The 20481-nt window shown below is 36.9% G+C and overlaps 1 protein-coding gene across 2 annotated transcripts; it reads left to right on the forward strand.

Annotated features, from left to right (window-relative positions):
* Positions 1 to 10782: 10782 nt before the first annotated feature.
* Positions 10783 to 14073, forward strand: LOC110927848 (la-related protein 6C). Of its 2 annotated transcripts, XM_022171212.2 has the most exons (10): positions 10783 to 11228; positions 11869 to 11950; positions 12059 to 12153; positions 12217 to 12288; positions 12366 to 12445; positions 12516 to 12594; positions 12996 to 13043; positions 13124 to 13192; positions 13284 to 13412; positions 13695 to 14073. In XM_022171212.2, exons 1-10 carry the CDS (start codon positions 10881 to 10883, stop codon positions 13935 to 13937), a joined length of 1245 nt encoding a protein of 414 aa, XP_022026904.1. In that variant the 5' UTR covers positions 10783 to 10880; the 3' UTR covers positions 13938 to 14073. The 2 variants fall into 2 exon arrangements, with proteins under 2 accessions (XP_022026904.1, XP_022026905.1); XM_022171213.2 differs by lacking the exons at positions 12366 to 12445; positions 12516 to 12594.
* The last annotated feature ends 6408 nt before the right edge of the window (positions 14074 to 20481 follow it).

Genomic DNA, 20481 nt, shown 5'->3' on the forward strand with positions numbered 1-20481 from the left:
TGCACTATTACTCCATTTTTACACCCGCCCACCTTTAAAAAAATTGCAATTGTAACCCCTAGACTACAACTCCTACTTTGCAACTGTCAATGCATTGTGTTTTACAAAATGTCTTAGGCATTGTGTTTTACACTTTGTGTCTACCTTTGTGCTTTACACTTTTTTGTAATTGTTTTTTACGCATGGCGTTTTACGAATCGTGTTTTGTCTTACTATATGTTTCCACCCGTCGCGCGCCGCCACAACGTGCGGCGGGCAAAATACTAGTTTAAACAAAAAAACATAAATGACGGAGATAAACACATGTAAATGAGAATAGTTAAACGAACCTAAGTAGGGATAAGCAAATGGTAGGGGTGTGTATGGTCGGTTTAGTTCGGTTTTTACCATTAACCATAACCGCTAGCTTTGGTTATGAAATTCCTTAACCATAACCATGACCGAACTTTGGTTATGGTTAATCGGTTATGAAGTCAGTTGTGGTTCGGTTTTGGTTATTTCAGTTATCTAACCAATCAAGGTTTGAAATAAATAAGGGAGTTAAATGCCATTTTAGTCCCTGTGGTTTAGGCCATTTTGCAGTTTAGTCCAAATATTTCATTTTTCATGTGGGTCCAAAAAAGTTTCACCTTTACCATTTTAGTCCACTGGGTTAACTTCATCCATTATTTATGTTAAGGAGAAAGGAAATTCGGTCATTTTATATGGCCGAATTGCCCTTCTAGTTCACAGAATTACATATAAAATGACCAAATTGCGCTTCTCGTTAACAAAAAAATGGATGAAGTTAACCTAGTGGACGAAAATGACAACGATGAAACCTTTTTGGGCCCACATGCGAAAAATGAAACCTTTGGACTAAACTGGCAAAATGGCCCAAACCACAGGGACTAAAATGGTATTTAACTCTAAATAGGGATGTGCATGGTTTGAACTTAGCTTTGTCCTTTTTTATACGATAACTGTAACTACACTTTTTGGTTAAACTACCGATGTGAGATTCTTTTTAATAAAGTAATTCGCAACAAGACTACACCATAACACCTCAAATTCCTCATCAATATAAAGGGCATCTACATAAACATTATTTGTTAGTAGCATACTTTTATCTTAGTAAAAGACTTATATATGGTTAATTTAAAACATAAATCCATTAATAAACTTAACATTACAAGTTTGGTTCGATTTTGGTTATATCGGTTAACCAAAGCTTCAAAACCGTAAGCATAACCGATTGGTCGGTTAAACAAAGTTTCATAACCATAACCATTGGTTATTTCGGTTATCGGTTAATAGCGGTTCGTTTACGTCGGTTATGATTCGGTTATCGGTTATTGGTTATGGCGGTTAATTTGCTCAGCCCTAGCTAGGGCTGTAAACGAACCGAACGTTTAGCGAACAGTTCGTGAACAGTTCGGCGGGAAGTTCGTTTATTTTCGTTCGTTTATTAAACGAACGAACATGAACAAGAAATTTCGTTCGGTTAGTTAAATGAACGAACATGAACAGAGGTCTCGTTCGTTCGATTGTGTTCGTGAACGTTCGGTAAGGTGTTCGTGAACGTGTTCATGAACATTCAGTAATTTGTGTTCGTTTATGTTCATATGTTTGTGTTTTAATTGAATATCTTTGTACTTTCTTATATTTTATTTGTACTTTTTATATTATTAAAATTTTATTTATTTTATTTTCCTAACAATATAACTAGGAAACCCACTTTTACCTTGTTTATGCATCATTTCTTTTTCATTTCTCATTATTTACATCCACGAATGCAATCGACCTCCGTTCCATAATAAAGGATTCAAGTTCGAGTGCTACTCTCTGGGTCATCTATCTTTATCCTTCGTCGCGTTCACCAAATTTATTTATGTTTGTTTGTGTTCGTGAACACGTTCGCGAACATGCTCATTTCCTTAATGAACGAACACGAACATAAAATCTCGTTCGGTAAGTGTTCATGAACCGTTCGTGAACACATTTATTTTCTTAACGAACGAACACGAACAAGGTCTTGTTTGTGTTCGTTCGGTTCGTTTACAGCCCTAGCCCTAGCAAATGGTACCGGTTCAGAGTCGGTAACAAATTTCCCGAACTGACTCGAAAGATTTTCGGTACCGGCATTTAGCGTTTTCGGTACCTTTAGTACAGGTATTTACCTTCAAATATCGGTTCGTACCGGGTATTTTCGGTACCAGTACCCATTATTTGGGATTTTCGGTACCGACATTTAGCGTTTTCGGTACCTTTAGTACCAATATTTACTAATTTTTACCTTCAAATATCGGTTCGTACCGGGTATTTTCGGTACCAGTACCCATTTTTTGGGATTTCCGGTACCGGTTGGTACCGAACTCATCCAGTTCAAATGTAAATGAACAAACTTAAATAAACCAAAAAGACATGTGTATATGTTCGTTTGTTTATTTAAATGAACAAAAAAAATATGTTCATGTTCATTCCTTTATACAATAAACAAACTTCCGGTCAAACAATTCATTTAACGTCTAATTCATTCACAACCCTTTAAATATTTTCAAGAACTCACTAATATCTTTCATGTTGGATATAATGTTCAATTGTCGATTATAATTCAATGTTGCCGTCAATGTACGACCCAAAGAGTTACACTTTGGGCAACGAACATTTAACGGTGTTTTAATCGTTAATCACCGGATCACGAAATAATAAGCGTAATAAAAGAAACGGCTAATTATTTAGAATAATTACGGAGAGCCGGATTAATATTATAATTAATTTGTTAATTATAATTAATATTGGATAATTAAAATGAAAGAGATAATTGTTACAATTATGAGATAATTATGTAGAGTTGTGATTGGATTACAATTCTAATGTTGATTTTAAATAAAAGATATACATATTATATCCATTATCAGTTCCAATTTAATCTCATACGGATATAAGAAGGAATATGAAAAGGGATCTCAAGTAGGGATCTCTAATAATTGTTGTAAGCTTCTGCCGCCGAAGACTCTGATGAAACAAGAACCTCAATTGCAATATTTGTTCAAAGGATTTATTTTGGGCAAAAGAAAGGAGGCAATAGTTCAAGAAGTTTTAATTGGCTAGTACAAACAAACCTTCTTATTTCTTTATTTACGCAAAAAGGTAAGTAAAGTTTTGAACTTTATTTTCTTTAGAATAAGGTTTCGTTTGAAATCGTTTCAAACAAACAAACATGATTTCGTGGTCAACGATCATCTAGCGAGATCGTTCGTTGAACCAAGGTGTCTTTCTTGGATGTCACGATTCTTTAATTTTATTATAACCTATTTTGATTGTAAAGAGATCACTGGTGGAAATGGTTTAGAACCAAACCTCGTGTACATGTTTTCCGCTGCGTTCAGTTTGTTTGACAAATTGACTAAAATTATTTTCTAAAAGTTACACGAAATTTCCAACAGTGGTATCAGAGCCACCTTACAAATCAAAGTAGGCTAATTTTATTATAGTGTTTATAGATCTATAAAATAGTTATAGAATTGCATGCTTAGAATCGAGTAGATTTGGCATAGGAACCTGTCACGTATAATAGTTATAGGCAAGTTTTATTAAGGCCAAAAAAAAAAAATAACACTTGTCAAAGTCCTCTTTGAAATAATTTTTGGCCTTAACCTATTTCGTTTAGCTTAATGATCGTACTATGCAAATTCGGGTTTAGAATTTTTTTTTTATGAAACGCGCACCTAATTAGTTTTGAAGCTATACGGTTAAGTAAATAAAAAAAAACGGAAATATTGAAATAGTGATTTCAATATAAAAGGCGATATATTTAAAAAGAAATCAGATGTCATTAAATTCTATTTTTTTTCTTCTTATCGGAAATTTAATTTATAAAAAAGTTTTTTTAGGATGGGATCCAAGATTAAGTGGGAGCACAAAAGGGTTTGTGTTATACTTAATGGGCTCGGTTCATGTTCTTGGGCTCGAACGAACCGAACATATTCTGAACCCGGAATTCCATATTTATTTATTTTATTATGCGTTTTGCCATGAAATGTTTGTTACGTACATAAAATTAATAATTAATACACGATCATGAAAACGACAATTTTAATAAAAGGTTTATTATGTATTGGATAGGTAATTAAAATAAACAGTTTATTTTAAAATACAAAAATCAAAATTGGTTTTACAAAAATTTAAAGTTAATTTGAAAACCGTAATTAATAAAAGTTATTAATTAAAATAAATTTGCGACACGACCAACTTAGATTAAATAGGGTATTTAAAATTAATCGGTCGAGTGATTGAAAGGTGTTTCAAGTCGTCACAAATTAAAACGTAAAATTGATTTTTACAAAGGAATTGTATAGCCTATGTTCATGCCATAGGCCGTACATGTATTTTAAAACGACCCAAACTGGTAATTTTAAAATATAACCCAAATTAAAATCGATATTCTACGCCACCCTAAATTAAGAACACCCGAACTGATCTATCTGAACCCCTGGTGCTAGTGTTTACCCTGCATCCAGGCCTACGGTTTTGGTTAGGGGTAGTTCCGCGATTTCCATGCTTACATGGGCCAGGCTACAGTTCTGATTTGAGGACAAATATCACTTTTGCGACACGAGAGCGAATGTTAGTGTTTACCCTGCATTTGTCTTCTACGGTTGTGAAAGTGGGTGTAGTTGGGGTTAACGTACCAATGCTTGACAATACTCGTCATGCGACCCCAAACCAAGAATTATGTAGTCGACACAATTGGTGATCGTCACCTACCCTTCAATCTATGCCGGTGAAGAGTGCTAAGTCCATTCACTGAGTTATGGGGAGATGGGATCTCATCCTAATTCCTAAAATTTTGTAAATCTTGGGTCAAAATTGAATTATGTTAATGCATGAAAATTACTAATAAAATTTTCTTCTAAATTCTACAGATGTCTACAAATAATTCTGATAACACCAAATTCTCGCTTAAGTCCATCCTTGAAAATGCTAAACTTGATAATTCTAACTTCATGGATTGGTACCACAACCTGAAAATTGTTTCCAGGGCGGAGAAAAAGGCTTATTTCCTTGAAGGACCGATTCCCGAAGCACCTGCTGCTAATACGGGTGCAGCCCGTAGGACATGGGAAAAACATGTTGATGATTCCCAAGATGTGACATGTCTTATGCTAGCTCTGATGATTCCAGAACTTCAGAAGAATCTGGAAAACTTAGGCGCATATGAGATGAGTGAGCAGCTGAAAAACATGTTTCAGCAGCAAGCTCGTCATGAGCGTTTTGAGGTGATGAGATCTCTCATTACATGTCGCATGCAGGAAGGTACTTCGGTCAATGCTCACGTACTGAAAATGAAGTCTTTCGTTGATCAACTGGAGCGTCTGAACGCACCCCTTAGTAATGAGTTAGCTACGGATGTGATCCTTAACTCGCTACCCAATTCATATCATCAGTTCGTAATGAACTATAACATGAATGGGTGGGAAAGAACGATCCCAGAGTTGCATCAGATGCTAAAAACTGCTGAGACAAACATCCCAACTAAGGGCAATCCAGTGCTGGCGATCAGGGAAGGAAGAATTACCAAGAAGAAGCAATCCAAGGGAAAAGGCAAGGCGAGTAAGCAAGACACGGGCAAAGGCAAAAAGGTTGCCACTCCGAAGGCAAAGCCTCATAAAGATGCCAAGTGTTTTCACTGTGATGAGATCGGGCATTGGAAGAGGAATTGTCCCAAGTACCTGGCTGAGTTGAAGCTTAAGAAGCTGCAGATTGGAGAATCCTCAGGTATACATGTTATTGATCTATTTTCCTTTTCGAGCAAATCTTGGGTGTTTGACACTGGATGTGGTTTTCACATTTGTAATGATTTGCAGGGACTAAAAAGGATTAGGAAGCTGAAGCAGGGTGACTTAGAGCTGCACGTTAGGAACGGGCAGAATGTTGCTGTGAAGGCAGTTGGAGAATTTATTCTTGAATTACCTTCTGGATTGTTTATTACTTTAGACAATGTTTTTTATGTTCCTAGTTTGACTAAGAATATTATTTCTGTTTCTGCTTTAAGAGAACAAGGTTTTAATTATGCTTTTGATATTGTTAATGGTAGCATTTCTGCATTTTTAAATGGTGTGTTCTATTTTGAGGCTAAGCCTCACAATGGTGTCTATGAAATAGATACTTCTAACAATAGATCAAATAATATAATATGCTCTCTTTCCTCTAAACGTGTTAAAACTAGCTTTAATCAAGCATATCGTTGGCATTGTCGTCTTGGCCATATTAACATTAATCGCATGAGGAAGCTCCAGACCGCAGGGATTCTAGAATCCACAGGTCAGGAGACTTATGATTTATGCGAATGTTGTCTAAGTGGCAAGATGACTAAGGCCTCTTTTACCGGAACTAGTGAAAGGGCCAAAGACCTGTTAGGACTCATACATACTGATGTATGTGGTCCATTCAGGACTATGTCAAGGAACGGGGAAAGATACTTCGTCACATTTACTGATGATTATAGTAGATATGGATATGTTTATCTTATGAAGTTTAAACATGAAACCTTTGAAAAGTTCAAAGAATTCCAAAATGAAGTACAGAATCAACTAGGGAAAACGATTAAGGCACTTCGATCCGATCGAGGTGGTGAATACATTAATCAAGAGTTTGATGAACATCTCAAGAAGTGTGGGATTATATCCCAACTAACTCCACCCGGAACACCACAACTCAATGGTGTGTCTGAGAGGAGAAATCGAACCTTATTAGATATGGTTCGATCAATGATGTGTCGTACAAACTTACCACACTCCTTTTGGAGTTATGCTCTTGAAACTGCTACACGTCTTGTGAATATTGCTCCTACTAAAAAGGTAGAAAAGACACCATATGAGATGTGGCATGGTAAACCACCTAAAGTCTCTTACCTTCGCATATGGGGATGTAACGCTTATGTTACCAGTGAGTCTTCGAACAAACTTGATCCTCGCGGTGAAAAAGTTGTTTTCATTGGATATGCATATCCGGTTGGTTATATTTCTATAATCCTGCTGAAAATAGAGTTTTCACTAAGCGTCGAGGAACATTCCTAGAGGATGAGCTTATGGCGCGAGGAATTGGAGATAATCTTGTGGATCTTGAGGAAATTCGAGAACCACAAATTGATCAACCAATAGTCGAATCTGCCTCTCAACAAAATATTGTTGGACCTGAACCTGATAGGATTCAGGAATCTGATGTAACACTAGGCGTCCGCAGAAGTACGAGGGATCGTCATGAACCTAATCAGTATTCACCTGATAGGTACGTCTTGATAATAGATCAAGAAGAGCCCTCAACCTACAAAGCTGCGATTTCAGGTAACGAATCTGAAAAATGGCTCGAAGCCATGGGCGTCGAGATGCAATCCATGTATGACAACCAAGTCTGGGATTTGGTTGAACTTCCTCCCGAATGTCGGACTGTAGGAAGTAAATGGGTTTTCAAGTTGAAAACAGACATGGATGGAAATGTGCAAACCTATAAGGCTCGGTTGATTGCTAAAGGATTTACTCAGACTCAAGGAGTTGATTATGAGGAAACCTTCTCGCCAGTAGCCATGCTTAAGTCTATTAGGATTCTACTTGCCATAGCCGCGTATTATGACTATGAGATATGGCAAATGGATGTCAAAACCGCGTTCCTAAATGGACACCTTACAGAAGATGTCTATATGGAGCAGCCTGAAGGTTTTGTAGATCCTAAGAATCCAAAGAAAGTTTGCAAGTTGAATAAATCCATTTATGGATTGAAACAAGCATCTCGAAGCTGGAATCTTCGTTTTGATCAGAAAATCAAACAATTTGGTTTTATCAAAAACGAAGATGAGCCATGTGTTTACAAGAAGGCAAGTGGGAGTTCTATTACTTTTCTGATCCTGTATGTAGATGACATACTTCTCATTGGAAACGATATCCCAATGCTGCGGGATGTTAAATCCTGGCTTGGTAAATGTTTCTCAATGAAGGATCTTGGAGAAGCTGCTTATATTCTAGGAATAAAGATTTATAGAGATAGATCTAAGCGGCTACTTGGACTTAGTCAAAGTACGTATATCGATAAGGTCATTCGGCGCTTTTCGATACAAGATTCCAAGAAGGGTCTCTTGCCAATGGCAAGTGGAACCGTACTGAATAGTCATCAGTGTCCCAAATTGGACAAAGATAAAGAGGATATGAAAAAGGTTCCATATGCCTCTGCTATCGGTTCCATCATGTATGCCATGTTATGTACTAGACCGGACGTATCGTTTGCTCTGAGCTTGACTAGCAGATATCAACAGAATCCTGGTAAAAGTCACTGGATTGCTGTGAAAAATATCCTAAAGTACTTAAAAAGAACTAAGGACATGTTTCTGATATTTGGCGGTTTGGAAGAAGAGCTGAAAGTAAAATGTTACACTGACGCAAGCTTCCAAACGGATCATGACGATTCACGATCTCAGACAGGCTATGTTTTTACTTTAAATGGTGGTGCTATAACTTGGAAGAGTTCTAAGCAAAGCGTGGTGGCCCAGTCGACCACTGAATCAGAATATATAGCGGCTTTAGAAGCTGCTAAGGAGGCTGTTTGGATGAAAAAGTTCATCGCTGATCTCGAAGTTATACCAAGCATACAGAAGCCTATCGAGATATTTTGCGACAATACAGGTGCAATTGCTCAGGCAAAGGAACCAAGGTCGCATCACAGCACGAAGCATATTCTCAGAAAATTCCACTACATACGGGAAGTTTTGGAAAGAGGAGACATCGTAGTAGAGAAAATTGATACTGATCAGAATCTAGCGGACCCGTTTACTAAGCCTATACCTCAAGTGAAACACGAGAAGCATGCAGATAGTATAGGTCTTAGATATGCTAGACAGTGGGTCTGATTTTGTAATTTAGTAATTTGGTGCATTTTGAAATGTAAACAATATTTTATGTTTATTTGAATTTAATGGTTGAATGTCTTTTAAACTATTATATTTGTGTTCAAATATTAGTACGTTAGGTATCTATGAATATTGTATTCTAAAATTTCCGTAGTCTATCAGATTCGTGAGAACCAATCTGGTAAAAAAACTATTGTGAATTAGATGGTTGATCCATATAATGGATACTCAAAGTGTTGAGAACCATATTCACTGATATGATTAGTTGAATCATATTGGGCGTAACTCGTTTCAAAATGATCTTCATGGATCTTAGTCATAAGACGTTTTGAATAGGTACGATCATTGTATCCTTAGACCTGCGGTACATACTAGAACTAACTTAAATGAATGGTTGCTCTTTGATTCTATCTAACGCTGTACGTAACTGGCAGTAATAAGGATAGTTTTGGGAATGATCTGAAGTTTAGTGGGAGTTGTTTGTAGCCAAAGGGATCTGTACTTCTATACTTAGAAGAAGAACACTCTGGCGCCTTTCGTTGATTTGAACTGGTGTTGAACGCGTGGCCACGCTCGAACTAGTAATAGTTTGATAAACCACTTAAAATCAGGAACGAAATTAGAAATGGTTGAATAATATATGAGAATGAATTGGATCCATGTCTCATGTTCAACAAGTGTTCAATATAGAGGGATAAATGAGTTGATAACCGGGGCTATAGTATTTGCATAACCAGGTTTGATTAGTGCAAAGAATTAGTTGACATAAATTTGTCATACCTTGCCGGGGGCAATATGATGCAGCTAGGCACCCACTATTGTCTACGTTGAAACTTAATCGGCCAATCGACCAAGTGGGAGATTGTTGGATATAATGTTCAATTGTCGATTATAATTCATTGTTGCCGTCAATGTACGACCCAAAGAGTTACACTTTGGGCAACGAACATTTAACGGTGTTTTAATCGTTAATCACCGGATCACGAAATAATAAGCGTAATAAAAGAAACGGGTAATTATCTAGAATAATTACGGAGAGCCGGATTAATATTATAATTAATTTGTTAATTATAATTAATATTGGATAATTAAAATGAAAGAGATAATTGTTACAATTATGAGATAATTATGTAGAGTTGTGATTAGATTACAATTCTAATGTTGATTTTAAATAAAAGATATACATATTATATCCATTATCAGTTCCAATTTAATCTCATACGGATATAAGAAGGAATATGAAAAGGGATCTCAAGTAGGGATCTCTAATAATTGTTGTAAGCTTCTGCCGCCGAAGACTCTGATGAAACAAGAACCTCAATTGCAATATTTGTTCAAAGGATTTATTTTGGGCAAAAGAAAGGAGGCAATAGTTCAAGAAGTTTTAATTGGCTAGTACAAACAAACCTTCTTATTTCTTTATTTACGCAAAAAGGTAAGTAAAGTTTTGAACTTTATTTTCTTTAGAATAAGGTTTCGTTTGAAATCGTTTCAAACAAACAAACATGATTTCGTGGTCAACGATCATCTAGCGAGATCGTTCGTTGAACCAAGGTGTCTTACTTGGATGTCACGATTCTTTAATTTTATTATAACCTATTTTAATTGTAAAGAGATCACTGGTGGAAACGGTTTAGAACCAAACCTCGTGTACATGTTTTCCGCTGCGTTCAGTTTGTTTGACAAATTGACTAAAATTATTTTCTAAAAGTTACACGAAATTTCCAACATTTCACACATTCAAATGTTTCATGTTGTTACTTTTGATGTTAAAATTCATGTAGATAAAAACATACGTATGTTTTACAAATGTTTTAAAACACAAACTTTTAAGCGCCAATTGCGGAATATAAACCAAATTACTACGAGAAAACCATGCCAATTTCTTCGCACCAATTCAAACCCTTCACCAAATCTATGTTACAATTCACATTCTCCAAACAGATCCAATTGGTTAATTCTTCACTAACATTCTCAATAAAAAAAAAACACAACAATAATGGCACAGGCACACCCAGAACAAAACATACAAAAACAGACATCCAAGAAGGATGAAAAAAGAGAAATTTCCAATTCAAATTCTTTCAAATTCAATGCACATGCACCTGAATTTGTTCCCAGTTCGCATACCACCCAGATTCCGGTTTCGGGTTATTTCTATCCATGTTTTAATTATGTAGGTGTGGGTGTTGGTGTGGGTGATGGCAGTGGTTCTCCTGATTGGGTTTATGTTGGTGGTGGTGATCAAGATCAGCATGTGCAGTTTTTTTCTAACCCGGATGTCGTGATCCCCGCGTATTCCAAGAATGTTCTCACTGAAGATCTTCAACAAAAGATTGTTAAACAGGTTGTTTTTCTTCTTTTGGTTATGGGTTATGTTTGGTTTTCATGTTTGAGGATGTGTATGTGTTTATATGCATCAGTTTTCGCGGTTGGTGATAGGGGTGTCCATTAAACCAAGATAACTGACATGTAACTGAAATAATCGACGTACCTGAATTAATAAACCATTTTCCGGTGTAGTTTCGGTTATGCTTGTACCCATCACATGAAGAACCGAACCGAATTTGTGCAAGCGAACTTGAAAAAAAAACCCCGAAAATTTGAACCCGTATTAACAAATGGTGTTGTTCAAAAGATTTAAGCTAAAATGTGGATTAATCTATTAATCACTATTTAATAAAAAAGGTCCAAAGTTTCAGGCCCAAATTCATTATTTTGGGCCTGACACAAAATTTTCAAGGCTAAACGGCAAAACCGAACCAAAACCCATCGTGAAAACTACAAAGCGAAAAAAACAATATTAAATTGTTTTCAATAATCCAAAAACAAATTTTTGGTTCGGACTGAGACCAAAACCGAGCCATGCATACCCCTAGTTGTTAATATGTTTATAAGTTATTACAACACTTTTGATGTGAATAATATGTTTTTGGTTTGTTAGATTAGCCAATAATAAAGTGTTTAAAATTGCATGTTTTTAACAGGTGGAGTATCAATTCAGTGGCTTGAGCCTGCTTGCAAATGAATCCTTGGTTAAACACATTAGCAAGGACCCTGAGGGATATGGTAAGATCACAAAGAAAGTCCTTATCAGTTTCATTTATGATTTATGGGTCCTTATGTATGATGAGATTCACAACATGTAATAATATAACATTGTTTATGACATAACAGTTCCTATATCTGTTATTGCATCTATGAAGAAAATCAAATCCTGCATCACTAATAACCAATTGCTTGCTCAAGCTCTTTGCGCGTCTTCTAAGTTGGTAAGTTCTTCGCCATTTGACCGGTTACAATATGGTTCCTTGGTCTAAGTTAGTCTTCGCTAGGTCGTAAGCAATGATGGCAAAAAAGTTAGGCGTAAACACCCCTTCACGGAGAAAGACAAAGAAGAACTACAGGTTGGTCAAGTTGTTGACTTTTTTACGCCGTCTTAGAACCTTAGTTAATGATGTTTGATTTGTTAATTGGCGTGCAGTCTCGTACGGTTGTTGCTGAGAATTTACCCGAAGATCATTCTCATCAAAACCTTGAGAAAATCTTTAGTGTGGTCAGAAGGTAGATTTTGTGACCCGAAATTGGTTTCGAGTTTCATTCATTAACTTTTCTGTAAAAACTCATTTTGTAGCGTCAAAGCGATACGTATTTGCCACCCGCAAGAGCCTAATTCTTCGCGCTCTAGAGGAGATTACGTTTTTAGTAACAAGGTTAATTCAACCCACACTTTGATTTGATCTTGTGCATTTTGTAACTGATCATTGGTCAAAAATCATATTTGGATAAATAGTTTTACATAGCTGATAGCTGCATTATTATTCAGGTAATTTATATTGTTTCTTTTGACCAAATTTGAGGGACAATTACTTCCATTTCATAAAACAATGTCACCCTTTTTTGTCATTTTATTGTTTATTTTCTTATATTGTTAAGATAAATGATTGTTATAACAATTACAACATAAGTCCATCAAAACATTATCTTCTGCAACATGTTTTATTACAGCTTATTAACTAATGCTGATTATTTAATATTACATAATCACTTTGTAATCACATGTCCAAACACTCCATAATCACTTCTTTAACGCGCTTTTTTCTTTCTTTTAAAGCTTCATGCTTTGGTGGAATACGAAACATCGGAGATGGCTGAAAAAGCGGTATGTTTTCATTACCTACTCTTGAACCCCCCCCCCCCCCCCCCCATATCTTGAAACACTTTTAAGAAGTATATTTTCAGGTTGAAAAATTAAACGATGAAAGAAATTGGCGAAAAGGGCTTAGAGTTAGGCTGCTCCTTCGACGTTCAGTATGTGATCCAAACGTCTACTAAAATATTTTTACTGGTTATGTGAACATTAATATGTTCTTTGTTTATTGTCTTTGATTCAAATCCACAGCCAAAGTCTGTTTTAAAGAGCAGGAAGTCCGAGTTTGACGGGTTACTTGATGATGACATTGATGAAGCATATGATTTGCCCGAAGAATCTTCTCCTACTAATGTTATAGAACTTGCTATCGACAATAATGTAAGTGCTTATACGGTTTATTACATATGTTTAACTCGTTATAGATCAAACACAATACACATCAACATATTTATAAGCAGTGGCGGACCTAGAAAATTCTTTTTACTGGTGTCACCATGTCTCAGTTTTTAAATGCCCAAGAATCTTTTTTTTATAGGGTCGAATTTGGTCACCAAAAATATAACATATATAAATATTTTTCTCGCTGTCACATGACACCAGTCGTTATATCAAGGTCCGTCCCTGTTCACAAGGAAACTGATATTAATATGTTGTTGGTAGGCCGAAGAGGGGTCAAAGAAAGGATGGGCCCGAGGACGTGGGAAGTCAAAGATTCGCACATCGAGTCATAATGGACGCGGAGTTCTTTCACAGTCGCCGCAATCAAGCGGGTCTACCCATTCGGAGACAACATTGTCACCTAAATTGAGTCCTAAAGGGCCAAGAATGCCTGATGGAACTAGGGGGTTCACTATGGGAAGAGGAAAGCCTATGTCTCCTCCTGCTTTAACCACCACACCATAATATTTGCTTAAATTTTGTCAGGTTAGTTATATATAGTTGATGGTAGTTTTTCTTTATTTTGTGTTTGTAATAATTTGTATATTTTGATGATTTTTTTTCTTTGTATTTTTTGTTTGCTTGGATGCTAAACTGTGACATGGCATATGTTATAGATACAAATATATAATATTGTTATTTTTTACCTTACAAAATTGTAAGATGGTTGTAACTAATGTTTTAAATCATTAATAAACATAATTTATCGTTTAAAAATATGTGGCCAATTCTAAAAGTTGTATACTAATGACTGTCCACATAGTATAGGACTACTATATATCAACATATCTCTAAGTATGCAATGTTTGTCATCAATCATTTCTAAACATTGTATGCGACTAACGCAATGGATTTCTCGAAATTCATAGGACTCCTACAAAATATGCCGCTCATATAAACGAGACAAACCTACGTCGGAAAATATATGTGGCACATACAAAGGAATGTCCCTTTGAACAACATGGTGAATTATATCTTAATGGGTGATTTATTCTTTGATTCTATGTATCTAGCTAACATTTTGTGAATGAGTTTAGCACATTCTCTACGTTCCTCGATCGGTATACATGTACATTCAACTAACTATTCAAGCCAGTCTTTGAGTACGCTTGTTGGGTATAGCGCCGAAGTCTCACAAACAGTATGCATATGACTTTTTTACAGGAAATACCATCCTCCTTTACCCAAGCAAAAAATGATTATAAATTGCATGATATCATATTATTAACAATATATATGAGAAAGTGAGAAACCATGATTGACAACACATAAGGGGCTCTGGTATTGTAAATTGTAACCACGTTATAAACGACTCATGAGTTGATTTGATACCTACCATATTGTAACATAAGTGTCATGGTCATGTTATTGTCCACCTTGACCCCACTAGCACACGAGTTTTTTTGTTTTTTTTTTGTTTTTTTGCCTTGGATTCCCAGAATGCTATGTTGATTGTAGTTACAACTTTAGTAGAGGCTGAATTTGATTATTGATGACGGGGGTAGCCCAAGACAATATAAAAGGACTAAAATACCTGAGTGCTCAAAGGGTTAAAGGGTTCGAAGGTCAAACAGTCGTAGAGGTGAAGTAAAGTAGTGTGAAAACAGTAGCCAGTCACATCCAGGGATTGCTTCACCAACCACAGCCGCAAAAGCAACGCAGGTCTGCAGAACACATGCTATTATCCAGGGGTCAAAAGGCTTCAACCCTCGAAAGGGTAAGCCCCTCACTGCAAGTGAGGTCACTAGTCAAAAGCACTCTTCTTTGGGAGACATCTTCTCCTATATAATTGACACTTCATTTACTGAGTTAGGACATTCTGGATCAGACTTGTTTCCTTAAACTCTGGTCATTCATATCGTGTACTTGCTTCATGCAAGTTACTCTCGCTCAGATCCAACTCACACATATTCTATTTGTTTCCTCATCCTTTTCTGAACACACTTCAGAATAGGATCTTCAACAAACAACAAAAATAAACTAGTGAACCTCCTTCCACGTCTTGCAAACGTGGGGGGGACCCCACGACCTGCGTTAGGCAAGGTTAAACCCTTTAACCCTTTTGCCTAACCACCCTCGCTACTACATTTGGTCTATTATTTGTTGCATCAACAAGTTGGCGCCCACCGTGGGGCTACGCCGCTATTTCTCCTCAAAAAGACCTAGTAGTGTAGCTCTTCTCTCTTGAAATCACCATGTCTGAAAGTGGATCCCCGGGTGAAGTAAATCAGGTTCCAAACACTTCAACCCCGGGTAGCAGCCAAGCTCATGTGGCTATACCAACCTCTTTCTCAACTCCGGGGAGCACACCCGAGTTTCTTACCTTTAATACCCCAACTCCTTCCAGATCCGGAGTTCCTTCCCCTAATGTTGGCGTCTCTGACACTCCAACGCGTATTGAGCTTACCCCTGAGGGGGTTGCCAACAATTTTCTTGAGTTGAGGTCTCTCCTCAACCAGTATGTGAACAAAGAGAAGGATAAGGGAGTGAGGATTCGTCTAGACTATGATGAGCCTGAACCAACGCTGTCTCCTGGACCTCCCATTCCACCTTTTACAACCAGGAATGAGGCTGGCCCCAGTAATCCTCCAAATCCTGTTCCATATTTGTCTACAATGGCAAACCCCACAACACGTCCTCTCTTTTCATCTCAGCCAGTTATGAGTGGTGCTCCTCTGAGCCACGAGCTGACCCTAGATCAGCTCCTACAGTCCCTAGTAACAAGCTTTCCAGCTTTTACAACAACCTCATGGGAACAAGCCCTGTCCGTGCTTCCATTGGCACGAGGTGCAGTTATGAGCACCCCCTTGGAGTTAGCTGCCCAGTTGTACCTGGAAGCCTTCAAGGCTTCAACCTTATGTCCCAGATGATGACCCAGATGATGGCCAGCTTCCCGTGGCAACACTTCATCAATCAAGTGCTAGCCACTCAGGGGAACAACAATGGTAATAACAATGTGGGTATAAGGGTCGAAGAAGACTTGGCCAAACCCTATAAGCCAAGTAACCTCTCATGCTTTTCACAGCAAATAGCCGATTATGATTTTCAAACAAAGATCAAGATGCCGTCCCACATCCAAACGTATGATGGGTCTGAGGACCCAGAGGACCATCTTCAAATCTTCACCGGTGCAGCAAGGATTGAGAAGTGGTCAAATGCTGAATGATGTCTAATGTTCATGCAAACCCTTATTGGATCTGCCAGAATCTGGTTCAATGATTTACCTGCTCGAAGCATTCGAAGCTTCGATGATCTTAGCAAGGGTTTTTTGGCCAACTTCTCTCAACAAAGACGATATGTCAAAGATGCGACAGTGATTTTTCAAATAAAACAACGTGACGATGAAAGTCTTCGCGAGTTTATTGAACGATACAAGAAGGATGGGCTGACCTATGTAGGGGCAGATGAAAAAATGAGGGTAGCCGGTTTCATGAACGCTATCACCTCGAAATATCTCACAAGAGATTTCAACAAGTCCCTGCCCAAGACCTTGGAAGAAGCTCTCGAAAGGGCGGAAGCCCATATTCGGGGAGAGGAGGAAGTTGATATTAAAGAACAAAGGAAAAGCGGGTCTAGTTGGCGAAGTAATAGCCCAGTCAGGAAAAAAGGGAATTATAACTCTTATGACAGACGACAGAAGGGTTCAGACATCTGTCACACCCCAACCGATGGCGGAAACATCGGAGTGAGACGAAGAAAGATTGCTCATCACACATAACGCTATTTGTGACAGTATTTAATAAATCGATTTCATTTCATAAAGTAGATTGTCAACATTACAAAAAAAATTCAAATACAACAAGTTCAAAGAAGTATATAACAACATAAGCAAAATTGATAGAACGATTAAACCTAAACGTCTATATGTGTATCTAGGCATCAACGCTACTTCATTTCATAGCATCATCATCCTCAGCCTGTAACATGTTTAAAATAAAGTTCAATGCAAAAGCAAAGGCGAGTATACAAGTTTAAGCATAAGTATAAGTATAAAAGTTTAAAACGAATCCACATGGCAACTTAGTCTATACGAGATCAACCTAGCGTGGCATGCAATATTTCTAGCCAACCTCTGTTTACGCAAGAAAGTTTAATTAATTCAACATGACCCAAGTTTAGGGGGGCGGTGCGTTACTCCTATAGCGCTATACATGTCGAAGGGAGGCTCGTGAGAGCTAATGACTAAAACATATCACATAAGTATGGTCCACGTAAGCATCAAGTATCATAACATAGTATTCATGTATAAGGATTGTTTTGTGCATTGCATAAAGAATAAGTTTAAGTGTAGTTTAATAATAAAACATGTTACACCCCAAAAAGTGGTAAACATAAAAAGGGGGTTGCGAGTATACTCACAAAATTTGTATAAGCTTTCCGATTATCCAATGTGACGAAGTTGACGAGGTTAGAAGGTTGAATATGTCCGTTTAGGGATTTAGGAAGTTAAAACACAAGAATATATGTATTCAAAAGTAATCGTCCTTTAACACCAAGTACTTGTTCTTGACACTATGAAACCTCAAGGGTTAATGTTTTCATGAGTAGTATACTCATTAGAATCGTAACAAGTCTTATGTCTTGGATGATGTATTCTACTATTTCGATGAATGAACACAAGTCCACCATCAAGGGTTCGAATAGTAAACATATGTATAAGTATTATATGTATTATTTAGTCCAATAATCAAGCATGAGGTAGAAGATAAATCTTCATTTAGGTACCTCTATTGTGTCATAGAATTCATGTAGGAGGTAGGAAGAACAAGCTTCCATTTAGGTACCTCTTATGGTTCACCACTACACTTGATGTAAAAAAAAACAATCAAGGAGGGTCATGAACATACAATAAAGAATAAGAAATATACACACTAACTAAGAGAAATCATCAAATCATGCGAGGATTGTATGTTTGGACAACCCAAGTTGTTCCATAATCACTCATGTATCAAAGACAAAGTTTGACATGACTTGTGGGTTAAAAACCCTAAACAAAACACCAAGTTTATGAGGTTTAATCCTCTGATTTTTAAGTGTCTCAACCTTGTTTTTAAGCTTAACCAACCATGGGATAAGTTGTAAGCATTAGGACATAGGTATGAGATGTGTTGAACACAAGTTACATAGGTATAAACAAGTTTTTGATGAACATAAAAACAAACAGAAAGTTTATGGATGATTTCGGGGCATTTCCAGGTCTGATTTCTCCAAGGAGAAGTCTAGGAATCGAACCCCATGATTATCCAAGTAAGTAGGAAAAAGAATCAAGTGATTTCGTTAAGAAATGAGTGAGTTATGCTCATTTTCGTGAAGGGGTGTCAATCTGCTCGAACCCTTGCTTTTCAGCTACGGTTTGGAGGATGTTTTGAGAGTTTTTGGTGTTGCAAAAGTGGTAGGGAGGCTGGTTATAAGTGGTATTTATAGGGGGAAGGATTAGGGTTTCAATGGGTTGGGCTTTGTAAGTGTTTAGAAGGGGTTACACCTTGAAACTAGCCCACAAAACCCAACTATATGGGGCTGAATTTTGCTGAATTGGGGCTGCCATATTTCTTTATTTTTTTTATTTTTTTAAAACATTATAATGAGTAATTTTGTTAATTAAGTTGTGTAATAATATGCAACAATGTTTCCCCTAACTTGTAACAAGGTGAAATATGAAATAAAACATGATTTAACTAGGTAAAAAGTGTAATGTACAAGTATGTAACATGTTTGTAAGTGACAAGTATATGTCACATATCAGATGATTAACCGTCGTATAAATAAGCATATTATTAGGGGTTTTTAGGTATCAACAATTTAAGGACAAGCATGGACATGCATCGTGAATAAGTATCGTATAAGTATGAATTGCAAATAAGGATTCGATGTACAATGAATTCGAACGTATGAACATGTATGAATATGTAGATGGTGAATTTAAAGAAATACGAATTTTATTTATGATCCAAGTCTCGGATTTTACAACGAAAAGAAGACTACAATAATATAAGATTTCCAAAAATAGCATTACAAGGCAAGCTTTCTAATTATGGAAGGTATGAAAAAGCAGGGCGTTACAGTCTCCCCTCCTTTAGGAAATTTCGTCCCGAAATTTATTTAAGAGGTAGATTTAAAGAGTTTTGGTAACAGTTCGAGACTCGAGATTTTGAAACGTTTTGAAAAGTACGAGATTTTGGGAAGATAAAGTTAAGTTTGTAAAATGATTTGTCGAGCCGAAATGGGTTTGAGGCATAAGCAGGGGTAAACAGGTATAGGTAAAACGATTTGAAATGGCTAAAAATTAGAAAGTTCTAAGGGTAATAAGATAAGTTAGGATTTGAATGCTTAAACGAGCTTGATTGTGAACGAGGTTCGTATGAAAGGAAGGAAATAGGAGCATGTGGCGAACGATTGACACTAAATGAACGCAAGTATACGAATGATATGGGCATTAGATAGATGAAAGTAGCATGTTAAGGATGAAGTCTCGTCATGGATAATCGGACATAATGTGTTTGTGAGTTGCTTAAAGCTTGTATTAGGTCCAAGAGGTCTGTAAAACACTGAATTTCCCATGGGACGTTTTACGAAATTTTGGTAACATGGTGAAAACACTTATATATAGGAAGTACCAGCGGCGTATCCACCATGTTTTGACCATGTTACGTCCGTTTCGTCTTCGGTGTCATGTTACGTTCCGTGTATTACCATACGCAGTAGCACACTCTATGGTTCTCATACGCCTATCACTATAATCCCGTGTGCACCCGTGATTATTTTGTTCGTCGCATGATCCGCATAGCTTGTACTAGTTGTGTATGAATCGGGGTATACATAAAAAGTTTAGAATGTGTACGTACAAGAATATAGTATATAAGCAAGTCCATGCTTAAGTATGTGTGGGACCCACGCAAGCGAATCCCTCAGGTTACGCTCGCGTATAGGTACGAATGTATGAATCATGAGTAAGGATGAAAGTATGAGCATAAGTTTAAGTATGAATACGCATGTATGTATGAGCATAAAC

This window comes from Helianthus annuus, chromosome 3 (assembly GCF_002127325.2).
Source record: "Helianthus annuus cultivar XRQ/B chromosome 3, HanXRQr2.0-SUNRISE, whole genome shotgun sequence".
NCBI lineage: Eukaryota > Viridiplantae > Streptophyta > Magnoliopsida > Asterales > Asteraceae > Helianthus > Helianthus annuus.

What these genes read in the sequence shown, in the direction of transcription:
- LOC110927848 (XM_022171212.2), top strand. Translation starts at nt 10,881, where the DNA reads ATGGCACAGGCACACCCAGAACAAAACATACAAAAACAGACATCCAAG. An exon ending in ATTACGTTTTTAGTAACAAG is followed by an intron (nt 12,595 to 12,995) that starts GTTAATTCAACC and finishes TTTCTTTTAAAG; the next exon opens with CTTCATGCTTTGGTGGAATA. An exon ending in AACTTGCTATCGACAATAAT is followed by an intron (nt 13,413 to 13,694) that starts GTAAGTGCTTAT and finishes TGTTGTTGGTAG; the next exon opens with GCCGAAGAGGGGTCAAAGAA.